Source organism: Odocoileus virginianus, chromosome 2 (assembly GCF_023699985.2).
Source record: "Odocoileus virginianus isolate 20LAN1187 ecotype Illinois chromosome 2, Ovbor_1.2, whole genome shotgun sequence".
Classification (NCBI taxonomy): Eukaryota; Metazoa; Chordata; class Mammalia; order Artiodactyla; family Cervidae; genus Odocoileus; species Odocoileus virginianus.
The window spans coordinates 21,602,981-21,618,406 of NC_069675.1; the positions used below are offsets into that span (position 1 = coordinate 21,602,981).

Sequence of the window (15,426 nt, forward strand, 5' to 3'; positions counted from 1 at the left end):
GTCATAGAGGATCTTGCGCTGATTTATGTCATCGAATGTTCTGCCTATGTTTTTTCCTCTAAGAGCTTTATCATAGAATATTCAAGATGATTTGCCTCCCAGATAACCAACTGTGGTATCCTAACGCAAAAGTTGGTTCTGGTGAAAATACATGTTGCCTTGATTAGTCCTTATAGCAACTCCATGAGTGAGGAGCTGTTTTCTCCACTTTCCACATAAGGGGACTAACATTTAGAGGGGAAATAATCTGCCTAGAGGGTTTCCCAGGTGGCTCAGTGCTAAAGAATCCACTTGCCAATGCAGGAGATGCTGGTTTGATCCCTGGGTTGGGAAGATCTCCTGGAGAAGGAAATGGCAGCCCACTCCAGTATTCTTACCTGGGTAATCCCATGGACAGAGGAGCCTGGGAGACTACAGTCCATGGGGTTGCAAGAGTCAGACCTGACTGAGTGACCAAACAACAACGATCCTCTCTGAGTCATCCAGGATGTTGTTGGAGGTCTGGGACACAAACACGCATCTGACTCCAAAACCAGGCTTGTCACCCCTCTGCCCTTTATTCCCAAGGCTGCTGGGAATAAAAGCAGTGTGCTGGCTATGGAATTGGCACTGGCATTCTGCTTCTCTTTACCCAAATAACCTTTGCCCTCTTCCTGACACATTTCTCCCTTGTAGCCCAGCTGCTCCATGATTTCTTAAAGCCAACCCTTCATTCCTGTCTTGGTAGAGACACTAGGAAGAAGGTGGCCTTGGGGCAAATTTAAACTGGACACACAGTGAATGCTGGGTTCCCTTAGAAATACATCTGCCAATACAGCTCATACCACCTAATGGTACCTGACTTGTCTTGCCAATTTTTATGGGCACCTCAGTGCTGCGGGCCACACTCCTGGTAGTCTGTCCAGGGAAAGACAGAAGGAGAACTTCAGGGACGTGACTGTATAATCCCCTTCTAGTCCCTGGAATCAAATGAGTCCTTTAACTCTTCAAATACTGAACTACAAGAACTCGGTTTACAGAAACATTATGGTCCTGGGAGATCTAGGGACAGAGCTATGAAATTCAGTGAAGGTAGGGGTTCAACCCCCAGAACCAAAAGACTGCTGGGGGTTGCCTTGAAACTAGTTTAAATATAATCAGTGGAAACACAAGCAAAATTCAATTTATAAAATTATTATTTTTGTTTAGGAAGATAGATCGTTTCAATTTTGCACAGAAAATTGCATGGGAAAAAACCTCTCAGTAGAGCCGTTTAACAGCAATTTAACATTTTTAATAAGGCAACTCTTTCAGATTCTCAACTATTTAGCCATGAAATCTTAAAATTCAACAAAATTCTGTTGTCAAGAAATGCTGCTTTACCAATTTTATTGTCTATTTAACAACCCAAGAATATTAACATTCTTTAGAGACCTAAATTTAATCATAATGACAACTATTGAGCTTCCTAACTGCCCTTCATGTAATTTAATGCCTATAAACTATCAGTTTGCCTTTCTGATATTTTGTCTCAAAATTGTAAAGAAGGTCAATTTTACCCAGCAGCCTGCAAATTTCTAAGCAATTTTTGTCTTGTTCCCAAGCATACATTTAGAAACTTAAACATAATACATTACATGATAAATAAGAATCCTTGAGAGGTTTTGCATTTCATTCATCAACACTTCTTCAAAGGATGTGAGGGGACTTAGCCCCATCGTCTAAGTGCTGAAAACAGTTTCAGCAGTGGTGACAAAGCCAAGGAAGTCATGAGCCAGAGGGGAGGACCAGTTTTCCTTGCTTTGACATTTCTCTCTCAAGAGCTGTGGACAGCACACTGGACTAGTATTTGGTAGATCAGGGCTCTGGGCTACTTTCCAAAACCAAGTTGCCTTTCAGAGGCTCAGATTTTTCCTCCCAAAGGTCAGGATAGTCATAATACTGACCTCATGAGATTTCAAGAGGATTTAATTCAACATAAGAAAGGGCTGTCAAACCAAAATCTTCCCCTTTGAGAAAGTCTTAGCACCTTTAGAGTTGTTTCTCTGTATACCTATTCTGACCAGGAGCGAAAATACAACTTTGCAGCATAATCATTTTGCTGTTTAAAACCATCCTTTTCCATTACCATAGTTCGGCCATAAAATGTTTACCTTCGTCCCTGAAAGTTACAAAAATGTGCCAATAAATCAACACAAAACCACCCTACTGCTAGAAAAGCAAATTCAGCAGGAATGCAGCCCCTTAGGCAAGCTTCTTATCCCCCTCCACAGCTTTGCTGTTCTGATGATAAGCTCATCATTGTACATACACTTTGACTTCTTATTTTACTTATCTGCTATCTCCTGCATTAGAAGGTAAGCTTCATGTAGGTAGGAATATTTGTCTGTTTTATTCACTGTCATATCCTTTGCACCAAGAATGATGATTGACATATAGAAAAATGAATGAATGAATAAGGCCAGGTCATGATCATCATTTAAATGCTCATACATCTGCAGCGAAACGAAGTGTGGAAACTATTAGAAATGATCCATTAAGACTTATGCTGCTTTTAATGTTTCAATTCTGATATGTCAAAGTCCATAAAATAATTTGGTTATTTTAAAGTATCTTCCACCACTGGCCTTGTCAACAGTGTCTTATTCAAGTTATCTTTGTCCTTTTCATTTGTATTCTGAGAAGGAGTATAACTCCCATGCCTCAGATATTAATCTTAGATTTACAGAAAAAAATACAAGCCATATTGAGGGAGTTCTAGAGAGTGAATGTTTATGTCCCTCCCAAATTCGTATGTTGAAACCTAATTCCTGATATGATGGTATATGGAAGTGCAGCCTTTGGAAGATGATATAATCATCAGGATAAAGTCTTCATCAACAGGATTAATGCCCTTGGAACTTGAGATGAATATACATATACTACTATATATAAGATAACCAACAAGGACCTATTGCAGAGCACAGAGAGCTCTATTCAAAATTCTGTGATAACCTGTATGAGAAAAGAATCTTAAAGAGAATGAATATATGTATGTGTATAATTGAATCATTTTGCTGTATATCTGAGACTAGTACAACATTGCAAATCAACTATAATGCAGTAAATTTTTTAAAAAGAGAGACCCTGAAGCACTCTCTCATCTCTTCTCCTATGTGAGGACAGAGTGAGAAATCAGCTGTCCATGAACCAGGATGCAGGCTCTCACCAGGCACCAAATCTACCAGGCCCTCACACTGGACTTCCAGCCTCTAGAACTGGCAGAAGTAAGTTTCTGCAGTTTACAAGTCCACCCAGTCTCTGGTATTTTGTGACAGCAGTCCAAAAAGAATAACACAGGGAGTCCCTCACCTCCATTGGAATTTATGTGTAAATTTCAAATTTACTCCCCTATGCAATTACTCATCATTTACTGTTCATAAACTTCCACTGCGGACTTCATTGCAAGAAACCGAAGTGTGATTATAAACAGTACTATTAATAAACAGGCAAAAACATTCCTTTACCACCCTCTGTTCCCACAGCATTTGGGAGATCTGTCAAATTATTCTCTGGCAGATTGGAAAGAGGGGGTTGTGTTAGAAGTCATGACCCAATCGCCAGTGACGCTGTTTCCATATTTTACAGTCTGGGAATCACTACTTAGAAAATTCTAGTTTTGTTCACTCACTGTAACAGTAGAGGATGAGCCTGCAAGGATCTTTAAAGAGAAAGAACCAGTGGAAATGCAGCAGAAGACCTGAAAACCATGATGGTGGTACTTTCCTGAATCTCTGAAAGGGGCTTTCCTCCACCTTTACACCATCACACAGAGAATGGACAAGGCTTGGCGATACATGAAACAGATACATCTTTCTGAATTTAATTTCCTCAGGTGTCTGGCTTCTTGTGTTTGCAGCACACTTCATTTTGCAGGATTTTCCTAAATAAAACTCTGCACTTTGCGTATACAGGAAGAAACAGAATGTGATTCTATTTTTATATCCAGAGCCAGTGCAAACACTTAATGTTAGACACTGTTGAAGAGAGTTTAAAATGATGCAGATGGTGGCGGTGAAGGGTCTTCATATCACCCTGGCTCAACAATGATATTGCTGCTTCCTTTCTGACCTACACTTGGCCACTTCTCCTGCTCTCAAGAAATTTTCCAGACAAAGCCCTGTGATTGGCTATCCATGAGTTTGAGATGTGAAGGCTTTAAATTTATCTTGTCTATTTCCAGAGAGAGAGACGCAATGTAGACAGAGAAGGAAGTTCTGTCTGAAGACATTTACTTCATCTATAAACTCTAAATTTGTCCCCAAAATGTGCACATATGCTACAAATACATTTATTTCTCTTTTAATTTCATCACAGAGAATCTTTGGTGCTTTGACATAGACCAAGTGTTTATGGCAGGAAAAGTCAGCTTGCAATGAATGACATTATCATTCATGATGTTCACAGAAAGGCACTTACCAGCACTGACAGTGATCGCCTCGATGAACTGCTCTCTCCAGCTGTTCGTCCCAACCACCAGGGCTAGGTTTGTCTTCTTAATCAGTTTGTCCACGGTACTCTAGAAAGGTTGAAAAGAATCAGATAATAACGGCTGCTGGGTTGGTTAAGGCCTCAGGAAATCTCAGACCTGGTTGATTTTGAAACCCCAGAGTTATATAAAGGGTAGCAGATGTTAGGCTTAGAACAACAGTATTGACATCAAACACTGTTATGTTTATACAAACAAGCACAGTCCTGACTTGGAAACATCCTGAAATGGAAACTTCTTTGTAGCAAATACAAGCCTCTTTCAATGCCTAAGGGCCAAGGAAGAATAGCCTCAGTGGTTAGAATAGAGGATGTTGCAAAGCCCATCCTTTCCTCTTGGAGGCTTCATGAACTTGCTTCTCTCCTGGCTTCATCCAGAGTGTGCTGTCTGCAACTGAGTTTATCTATGCCCTGCTCAGCATTATCTATCAGTGAACATCCAGAAGTGGCAGAGAGATTACAAAATTAAAATCTATTCTTACTATATTTTTGTTGATCAGTGAAATGCAGCCAAACACCAGAGTCTCAAGACTGCTGCTGTATGATCATCAATAAATGGATTTTTCTTTGGCTTCTATGTAAGACCAGTGGCTATTAGAGAATTCATCTCACCTGACTTCTGTTGCAAATGAGAAAAGCCAAGAAAAGGTCAATTTGTGTGGTTTAGGGCAGTAGCCCCTAACCTTTTTGGCACCAGTTTCATGGAAGACAATTTTTTTTCCACAGACTAGGGTGGGAATGGTTTTGGGATGAGGCAAGCACATTGCATTTATCATGCATTTATTTCTATTATTGTTACATCAGCCCCATCTCAGATCATCAGGCATTAGATCCTGGAGGTTGGGGCCCATGGTTTATGGCACACTGCAGCGACCTTGCATTAAATTTTCCACTGCTCTACTAATACTGAGTCACTTCTTCTTTTTCTTCTTCTTTTCTTTAAGACTTTTGTTTTAAGCTTGGTTCTGTACAATTAGCACTCTTAGCTTTCCACATAAATGTCAGTTCATGGAACAACAGGAGCAGCCAAGCATTCACAAGAAAACTAAGGAAGCAGATGCACCCAAAGCACTACCACAAATCACAGCAACTGCAAGGAGAAGGGTCACTTCTGGGACTTGAGGCCATTCTTCCCAAAGAGACTACCACCCGACTAGTCTACCACACGCCCACACTTACTGTCAGAGCTTCCTCGAATTCCCACTCATTGCAAAGAGGCAGAAAACACATATCATTTGTCTTAGGTCAAAACCTGTACATGTTTAAGGCAGTGTCCCTGAATTGACTAAGGTTTGAGAGAGAAAGAGATCATGTTATCAGCTAATCGAAAGGAAGGGAAATATGATCTGAAGGGTCCATCCGGAAGGCCAAAGCCACATCAGAATGTCAAGTATGGTAGTACAACTGTCACTGGAACTGAAGCAAAATATTCAGAGGACAATAAACTGAAAGGGCCCATCTCCAACTGGCCCACTCTGTACTTTCAACATCATCCTTTGCCAGGTTGTTTCTCCTTAGGGTGGTGACCTTTCGGCCTCCAGCTTTGTATCTACAATTGTTAGTGCCCCTGATAATAGCTGTCATCATCAGGACTGCCGTAACTAGAAGCACATGACAAGCCTCTGACTTTTCTCTCGACTCAGCCAATCTTGTTAAGTCCTCCAAGTGTCATGGTTGATGCCGATTCAAAATTCTCTGTAGAAGGTAACAAGAAGTGACCTTGACTTTTCCTAAATATGATGGAAACTTGTGACAGGTCTCTCCAAAGGAACCCTCTTTATTCTAAAACCAAGGCTGAGAATCCCATCACCTGGGGGATGAGTAACTGACAAGAGAATCTTCTCTAACAGTTAAATACCTCAAACAATATTGCCTCAGGAATGTCTCACACATCCCACTGAAGAATGCAGGTGCACCTCTACTGGGGGGCTTCTAGGAGGGAGGACCATGTGAGTGAGATGGGATGGGAGTTGGGATGAGGGCTCAGTAAGTAGCTAAGAACAGATGGAAAGTTTCCCCTCAAAGTCCTAAGCTCACCCTAAGGTCCATTTGCTTAACTTCTGAAAAATGAATTTTCTCATTTAGAGAACTAGAAATCTAATTTTTTGTCTGATGACAAACTCTCTGATTATAGGCACTCTACCTTCAGCTTGCAGATTGTAGTCAAGTGTCCTAGGATCTTGAGAAGATGACTACATATACATGAGAGCTTATTAATCGCATGTTCCACGGGGAGAGCTTACCAACGTCCCTCCAAACAAAAGCCTCGTTTTTAGCAGTGCCAAGGCTTTGCTTCTACCAGATTGACGAGCTCTTTCAAACAAAGCGTGGTTTCTTCCACAGATAGCAGTCTCTTAGAGCCCATCTTTGGCTCTCCTTGCTGTCCTCTTGAACAAAACCTCCCTTTAGGGCACCTGGGATCCTGTTAGTGATCAGGGTCTGAACCAGAACCCCAGACCCTGGTTCTGATGCTATTTAGTTTACAAGATCCCCGAGTTCCCTACCAACTCTCGAATTCCATTTCTGCTCTGATGGTCTGTCCATCAGTGAGCCAGTTCCTCTCTCTGGACAGATCATCCAGCATAGACTGACCCTATGAACTGTCTGGCCTTCCTGGTGGGCAGTGCTGATAAGCATACCTTGAACTCGTAGGATTCTTCAATGATCACCTCCAGTCTGGTGTGCTCTCCCAGAATGGGGCGCCCCATTTCCGCAATGCGCCTCTCTTCCTCCTCTTTGCTGGTCAGTGGCTGCTTGTCATCATATTCATCTGTGAAAGGGAAGGGCAAGAGATTGAGGATGGACTCCATTTTATTTGGAAATCCCTGGATCCTGGAACAAGGACACCAAGAAGGAAGGAAGTCCTGATGACCTACTAGAAGTCTCTGGGGTGATGTTGCAGGGAGGGCAGAACTGGACAGATGCCTGACCTGTGGGGTCAGTGATCACTGTGACAGCAAGTGATCATAACATCCCACAAACTAACCACCAGCCAAAGAGCTGATCAGGAAAAGCGACTGATAGGATCATATCCCGGGGAAAACTCTGCCCCAGGGCGTCTCTAATGAGAGAATCACCCACGTGTTCCCTAGGATGGCCCATCCCAGGGCCGCTTCCCCTGGCCATTTGTACACATCCTTTTAGCACATGACCAAGAGGAAACACAGTTAAAGCTGCCAGGTGAAAGAATCCGGTCTCCTCCTCTCTACTTTCAAGAGGCAACAGAAAATGCCCCGGGGCAACCAGATGATAGATGGGAAATTCTTATCTTAGCCTCTTATTTGCCAAGAGTCTCTACTGCAAGTTAAGAAGCTAAGCATCCATGCATTCCATTTAGTAAGATGCCTATACTCCAGGGCTGTCTCTCTGGTGCAAAGCTGATGGGCTGGGAGGACCTTGATCACGTTAACCCTAAAAGAAGCAAGGAAGAGGGAGCGTGAGGCCTTCAGGGAGTGACTACTACTCACCATGGGGGCATAATTATTTCCAGAACTACCAAGCAGTTTACACTCCAGGAGAAACTAGTGGGTACTAAGAAAATGTTAATGGACTTGAGAGTCCATTAATGAGGGGAAGCTCACAGTTGGTTCCTCTCTGTGTGAAGGTCATTAGGACAAATCCCAGACTGAAAAGGCCATGCACACGTGAAGGACAGACACTCTTCCTATAATCACTTAGCCCCCTGTCCTTCAGGCTCCAGATGTGGAACAAGACAGGCCGCTTCCCCTCACAGATGAGCTGAATGGACCTCATTGACAAGGATCTAGTATCTGTGGTACAGAAAGACTGCAGCCCTGATGCCTTCATTTCTGGAATCTTCTAGGCAAACTGCCTGCAATGGGAGTCTGTGGACTGGGGAATGATCAGGGTGGGAAGGACTTGTAGCCCAGACTCCTCACCTTTTGCACTGAGGCATCAGCTGTTGCAGGAGTTCACAACTCCCTTCCCCTCCAAAGACCTGTGGCTTCCCTCTGCTGAGGGACGGTGCCATGGTGGGTCCAACTGATGCGCCAGCAAATGATGCAGAAAACTGGTTCCTAGGCCAGATGTTGATTGCTAGAATGTGGAGCAGATGGGCTAGAGGCACCGCTGGCATTTTATATGAAAGTGAAAGTGCCACTTGGATTTTAATTTGAATTACAAGACATTAGGGGAAGAATATTGACTATGTTCCCTTTTAACAGTTTATTTACAAATGGGAAGCTGTTTTTAATGGGATTCAAATTGATTTAGATAGAAAAATATAGAGAAATTACAAAAGAAAGGTGATACAGTGGCATTACTTTAAACTGCAATTCACAAAATGAAATAATTTGGAACATGCCATTAAATATATGGACATGGTAGTAAATGAAATCAAATCATGTAGTGAGCAAAAAGGTTATTCCCTTTTTAATCATCTTTGAGTTGTTCTGATGATGAAGACATGCTTATTTGGGGGCTGTTACATCTGTAACTAGTTCCTGACATTAGGGTTTCTACCCTTTAGGAAAGAGAAAACATGTCTCAGGCATAGAGCACTGGATTGCATAGAGCTAGAAGTTAATAACTATTTTCATCTTAAAATTTTTTAACCTTATTTTGTATTTATGACATATACTAGCTTTCCATTAGTGTTAGTGACTTCGTTTTGTCGTTTTTTTCTAAAACAAATTTAGTGAAGTAAAAACATGAGGCAAAAAATTGCATGAAGTACGTAACTGTATAGTTGGTATGAAGCCAAAGGAAGGAATGCAGAAGAGGTATGAGAATGACCAAAATCTAGGAATATCTTAACAGATTTCAAACTAAAAAAAGCAGGGCACCCTGTTTATGTCACTTTCTTCTACACTCTTTTTCCGGACTTGAATTTAATGCCACACTTTATCCTACTGTCTACCCATCTAGAAAAGCTTCCCCATTTTCATCTAGCTGAATCCTACTTATTTTTCAAAACTCTACCTCTTATTGCATGAAATATCCTTCAACTGACTTGCTTAGGAATGACCACTATAAATTAATTCTTGGTATTTGTTGTGTGTATATATTAAACATGGACACTTCTAATATACTACTTTTTGTATTTAAACTAACTTTTGTTGTTATTGTTTAGTCAATAAGTAGTCTCTGACTCTTTTGCCTGCCAGGTTCCTCTGTCCATGGGATTTTTCCAGGCAAGAATACTGGAATGGGTTGTCATTTCCTTCTCCAAAAACCACATTTACATACAAATATCCTGCATAAAAACTTAACAAGACAGAACAATATGTCTCATTGCTCTCTGAATTGCCCTCACATTCCCCAGAGCCTATTATGATGTAGTAGTATAAAGTAGTAGGTGCCTACTAAGTATTTGTCATGTGACTGTCCAACTCACTGTTAGAGAAGTCTCTTATTTGCTCTATGCATAGAAAGACTATTCAATCATTTCGCACATGTCTTCACACTCTCACCATATGTCAGCAAACTCAGGCCTTCCAGTCCCATTCCCTTTTCTAGGAACTCATGGTCCAGCGGGAAGTGAGGCACAGAGAGCGGGCAACTGCTGCTACAACAGCTAAGGACTGCAGAGTCAGGGTGAGGAAGCAGCTTCCCTCTGTCCCAGGGAATCAAGGAAAGCTTTGAGAGAGAGGAGACACTTGAAATCTGCCTTGAAGCATGTATAGAGGAGCTCAGCAGGAGAAGATGGTTGGAAGGCTGGCTAGGAGGTGTTATAATGGAGGAGGGAGTGGTATTCCAGGCAGAGAGAAGTCAAAGCACAAAGGCTTAGTGTCATAGTAGGGTCAAGGCTATTTTCACTTAATAAATGTCATGAATATTTAGGAGATATTTATATGTAACAGATGGTAGCTGGATAAATCCTTTTAATGCTCTATAATGATACAGATGGGCTTCCCTGGTAGCTCAGCTGGGAAAGAATCCACCTGCAATGCAGGAGACCTTGGTTCAATTCCTGGATTGGGAAGATCCCCTGGAGAAAAGAATGGCAACCCACTCTAGTATTCTTGCCTGGAAAATCCCATGGACAGAGGAGCCTGGCCAGCTACAGTCCATGGGTGTGCAAAGAGTCAGACATAACTGAGTGAGCCCTACTATTCTAATGATACAGATAAGTTAGCATTCATTATCCAGATTTTTGCAACTGGCAAAAAAGGAGAGCTAAGCAATTTTTTTAAGTGTTCTCTCTTTAGATAGCTTTTATTGAATAGGGAAATAGTTTAACAGCACATTTTTTGATCAACTATTATGTTTCTTTCCACTTTGAGTGTTGGATCAAATGCAGTTCATTTTAATATGGTCAAATAAGTTTCATTTCCTTCTTTATGCACATGCTGTAATTTAGTTTGGCTTCTCAGATAGAAGAAATTCTCTATTTAATTCTCCCCCTCTCTATCTGTATATGTACATAAGCTCGTATGCTTGTGTGCTAAGTCACTTCAGTTGTGTCCGACTCTGTGTGACCCTATGGACTACAGCCCACCAGGCCCCTCTGTCCATGGGGATTCTCCAGGCAAGAATACTGGAGTCAGTTGCCATCCCCTTCTCCAGGGGATCTTCTCAACACAGGGATCGAACCCACGTGTCTTATGTCTCCTGCGTTAGTAGACAGATTTTTACCACTAGCGCCACCTGGGAAGCCCCATATGTATGTATGCCTGTACCTATTTTTAAACTCACCTTATTTTACTGAAAAGTTGACAACAAATTACATAACATCGTGGTCTTAAAAAACAATGCAACTTAAAAATCAAATGCATAATGAAGAGCCATGGTAAAAATCAGTATTGACAAGACAGAAACTAATACTGGGATAAAGTCATCAGTAGGGGAGAAACCTGAGAGCAGATATCTCCTGGCAGTTTGTAGCAACTGGCTGGCCTCTCTGATTAGAACCTAAAGAGGCCCATAATTTAGGTCCATGAGGAATATTCTGGAACAACTCTGCAGTCAAGGCTGCATGATGATTAAGTGGGTGTGTGGGATGTGAGAAACAAGGGAAGTCCTACTGAGGCGTGCTTCTGTCACTGTGGCCAGTGATGGGTGATGGTGACAACTGAAGAGAGGGTATCCATGTCATCCAGAGGCGCAGTGACAAGGGAGAAGGAGCTCAAACTGGGCTCCAATCCTACTGTCGATGCGGGATAGTTCTCTCATCCTTCAGTCACCCTGTCAACGTTCCACTCTGGAGAAACCCCACAGATGCACTGTCATGTTTGTATTTGGCTAAGATGTTGCCTGGAGGCAGGAAAGGCAGACTCCGAGAAGAAAGTCAGCTTGCTTTTAAAGATACTTTGTAATACTTGGAATAAAAGACCCATGCCTGAGAAGCCAGATTTGCAAGAAATCTGGAATATACTGAAACTTGGGAGGCCTCTGCACAGAGTCCCCTTTATAGGTCCATGCTTCCCAGCCTGGGCTGTTGTGGTGGTGTCTTGTGGCTGACCCAGCACACCCCTCCCACTGCAGAGAAGCCGTAGCATTGTATCGCAATGTTTCAGTGGGAACAGGGGCTGAATTGTGTCACGATTCATGGGGTGGCAAAGAGTCAGACACGACTGAGCGACTGAACTGAACTGAAAATCTAAAGACCCAAAGAACACTTGAAGGCGGTTAACTGTGGTTTTCAGGCCCGTGAGGAAACGAGTACCTGCGATGGTGATTACCGCAGAGGGGAGCGGATGTTCTCTAGCATGGACTTTCCTGAAGACAGGCTGGCCTAGCAAAAGGACAGGCAGAAGTCAGCAGAATGGACGGTACTGGTTTGTCAGCGGAGCTCTGTGGAATTAGTAAGCATCACACCCAAAGGCATACAGCACACACAATGTTAGTCTGGGGACTGCGTGGTCAGAGGTCACTGTTCTGTAGGTTGCAGGAGAGAGCAGGTCAATGGGGCAAGTGTTCTAGGAGCCAAGACAGACTGTTTCTATGAAGCACACGTGCCAGACAGGAACGCAGCCACACTCCTGCAGGCATCTGAGATGGGCTAACCACGTCCTTCAAGTTCCTGCTTCCAGAGGCATCACCAAACTACAGAAAGCACTTGGTGCTCCTTTTAGAGCCTGCTGGTGCCAACAACATGGCCTTGAGCAGGCCATGTTCCCAGCTTTCCCATATGTCACATGGAGATAGTAGTACCTGCTCTGTCCATATCACAGGTTTGTTTGGGCATCAAGTAACATAATATCAAAACCAATCCTTCTTTATTTCTTGGCCAGTCTGAAGGGGAAAGGTTGTATACACTGGCAGGTTTTGCAAGGGTGCTCCATCGTCATCATGACTGGCTGGATTACCTAGCTGAGGGTTTTCATGCAATCCCTGGTTCATCTGACTGACAGATGCACCTGCTGTTGGTTTCTACCAAGAGTTCCCACAACTGACCTGGGAATCATAAGATTCACGCGCTTGTGCAAACTCAGCCGTATGGCTGCTCTCTATACTTGGACAAGGTGTTTCTTTCAGATTCAGTTTTCTCAACTGTTAAGAGAAGTCAAACTTGAAGGGGATTTGTTCTTCTAACCCAAGTACTAGAGTGTCTAATGTGTGTTTAACTGTCAGAATTTTCATAGTTTGGCTTCCTTAGAAAGCCATGTGCCTTATGAAGACTATCATATGATAAGCATAATATGATTGGAAGAGTAACTTTTAAAGAGGTATATTGACTATTATGCACTTTTAATTAATTAGTGAAATTTTAGCTGCCTGTTTTGGGAATCAAACATGCCTCTCTCTTTGCAAACTGAGCCAGAATACTTAATTTTATTAAAAATATCCAAATTAATGTATTCTAATTTCCCTGCTTTGGGGTCTTCCTATTTTTTTATTTGTTTGGAATTCAGACTGGTCGATTTAAGAGACACTGTGGAGGTTCTGGATGGAAACGAGATTAAGATGCAAGTAGGAATGTATGAGTTGTGAGGAAGGAATTAAAAGTGCTGGAAACAGTCATCACATGGCTGTGGATGTTAAGTTAGAGGGCCAGGCTCTGAGCCCTGGATGAGTGATTGGAGCAGATTGATTAATCTCTTTGAACCTTCATTTCTTCTCCTATAAGTGAGAAAAAACCTTATCCTGTAAGGTTGAAGATCAAATGATATAATGAATAAGAGATGCTTTCCAGATTCTAATAAGCTATAATGTATAAGGGGTTATAATGTTATGGGCCTGGAGGGTCAACGGGGAATTACATCATAGGCACCAACAAGGGCCTTCCAATGAGGTAAAGATAAGCAGCAACAGGGGAAGATTTGCAAATTCCAAAAGCATCCCCAGAATTTAAGGTCCACTACTAATGACATTTTTGAAATAGAGGCACTGGGTTGTGAACCAAATGACTTTTTCATTTTCCGTATATCCTGATTTAAATTTAGGTTTTCACACTCAGCTGCAAAGAGCGCGTAAACCTGCAGGCGAAGCCCAAGAGCTAGATTAATTCTTCTCTACTGCTCCTGTGTCTTAAAGCCTTGACTTCAAAGCTTCAAACTGACTTCAAAGGAAAGCTCTTCAGGGCTTACAGCTGCTTTTCACTGTGTGGACCTACATTTTAGAACTTTCCCCAGAGGTATCTCTAGAGAGTGGATCCCAGATATTCTTGGTTCAAGAGAAGAAGCGTCATATAAAGTGAGAGGAACAAACCAATGTAGAGATCCTCAGAGGGTTCTGCAAATTCTCTCATTTTAACTTCATCGTTGCAAGTTTTGGGAAGAGGTGGTAACACCAGAAAAACTGCTATTGGAGACTATAAAGTCTGAACCATAAGAAATAGTTTAATGAAGTATACGAAATGGTAGAAAACCTTTCAAATACATGATTCTGTCCTCTTGGATGCATAATGCATCCAAGACAGAAAATGTTAGATATTATTAGTCAGGTATTCTAGAACTTGATATGAACAATTTCTGAGAAAAGAAAATTAAATACCATTAATTAGTTACTAAAAAGAAAGATGCTTCAAGTGACAGAAGGAAGCCCCTAAAAGCAAAATCCTGACATAGTCAATGATAAAACAGGAAGATATCCAAACACATCGATACATTTTAACAAGAGATTCTATCTACTGCTAAAGACTTTGTTAAGGTCTCAGCATCAGGTTGCATAGGGCCAAGCAGTAGATACTATACTATTCCTACCTTCCTCAAAGCACACAGGGACCAGTTACTTATTGGGTGGTTGAATCAGAATATTTCCAAAAAGACTTCAGTAAATGATAAGATGAAAAAGAAAAGATTAAAGTTTTAAAAGTAAATGTACATTCCTGTCTTCAGATTCAAAACTAGCATCATTGGCAGTGCAGAACTGGAAGACTTGACCTAGGAGAAAGTCAGGTAATCAGGTTTAAGAAATTCTCTATGAGCACTTGCCCTGTTGAACGTTTTTATCCTTTTCAAATTCTATGTCTCCAAGAGCCTATGAATTATTTTGTCGTTTAACACTGTGTCTGGAGAGAAAGCAGTGGAGAGCAATAGCCCATGTGAAATTGAATGCATCCAGAAAGTTCCACTTTAACAGAATCATGTTGAAACTTCCTGATCATGAGTTTACACTGATGGTGGTTTAAGTTAACCCCAACCCCCACCATAACATTTTCAAATAGAATTTTTGAAATGTTTCTTTTCTAAATATTTTTGTTCAGCTATCTTGTTTCAGAAAAAAATAACTAGACTATTGATATCTACATAACTGTATTGGAAAATGCCACAACCATTAGGACAGCCTTTAGAGACAGCTGCAACATGCAGCTTCAGACAAACTAGGATATTTACTTCCCTCTCTAAATCTACATGGATGATTTTGAAAGTGTGCAAAAATATTTAAGGTCAAAAGAGAGGATGCTGTAAGGAAATATCTCCCTTCTATACATAAGGAAATAGCTCTAAAGTTGTGCTTAAAAATGCAATCAACAGTGGCTGGGTACCATTCTGAATTTAAGAGTTTTAAATTTTT

At 41.6% G+C, this 15,426-nt stretch overlaps 1 protein-coding gene across 15 annotated transcripts in view; it reads right to left on the reverse strand.

Annotated features, from left to right (window-relative positions):
- SLC8A1 (solute carrier family 8 member A1) overlaps window positions 1–15,426 on the reverse strand; it is a 455,708-nt gene that overhangs the window by 84,394 nt on the left and 355,888 nt on the right. For 9 of the 15 annotated variants that reach the window (XM_070477313.1, XM_070477302.1, XM_070477343.1 and 6 more), the window contains 3 exons: window positions 12,134–12,202; window positions 7,146–7,276; window positions 4,438–4,537 (listed from right to left, as the gene is read on the reverse strand). In XM_070477313.1, coding sequence (XP_070333414.1) covers window positions 4,438–4,537; window positions 7,146–7,276; window positions 12,134–12,202 — 300 coding nt within the window. The remainder of the gene's footprint in view (window positions 1–4,437; window positions 4,538–7,145; window positions 7,277–12,133; window positions 12,203–15,426) is intronic. The other 6 variants (XM_070477360.1, XM_070477353.1, XM_020880076.2 and 3 more) reach the window with 1 other exon arrangement.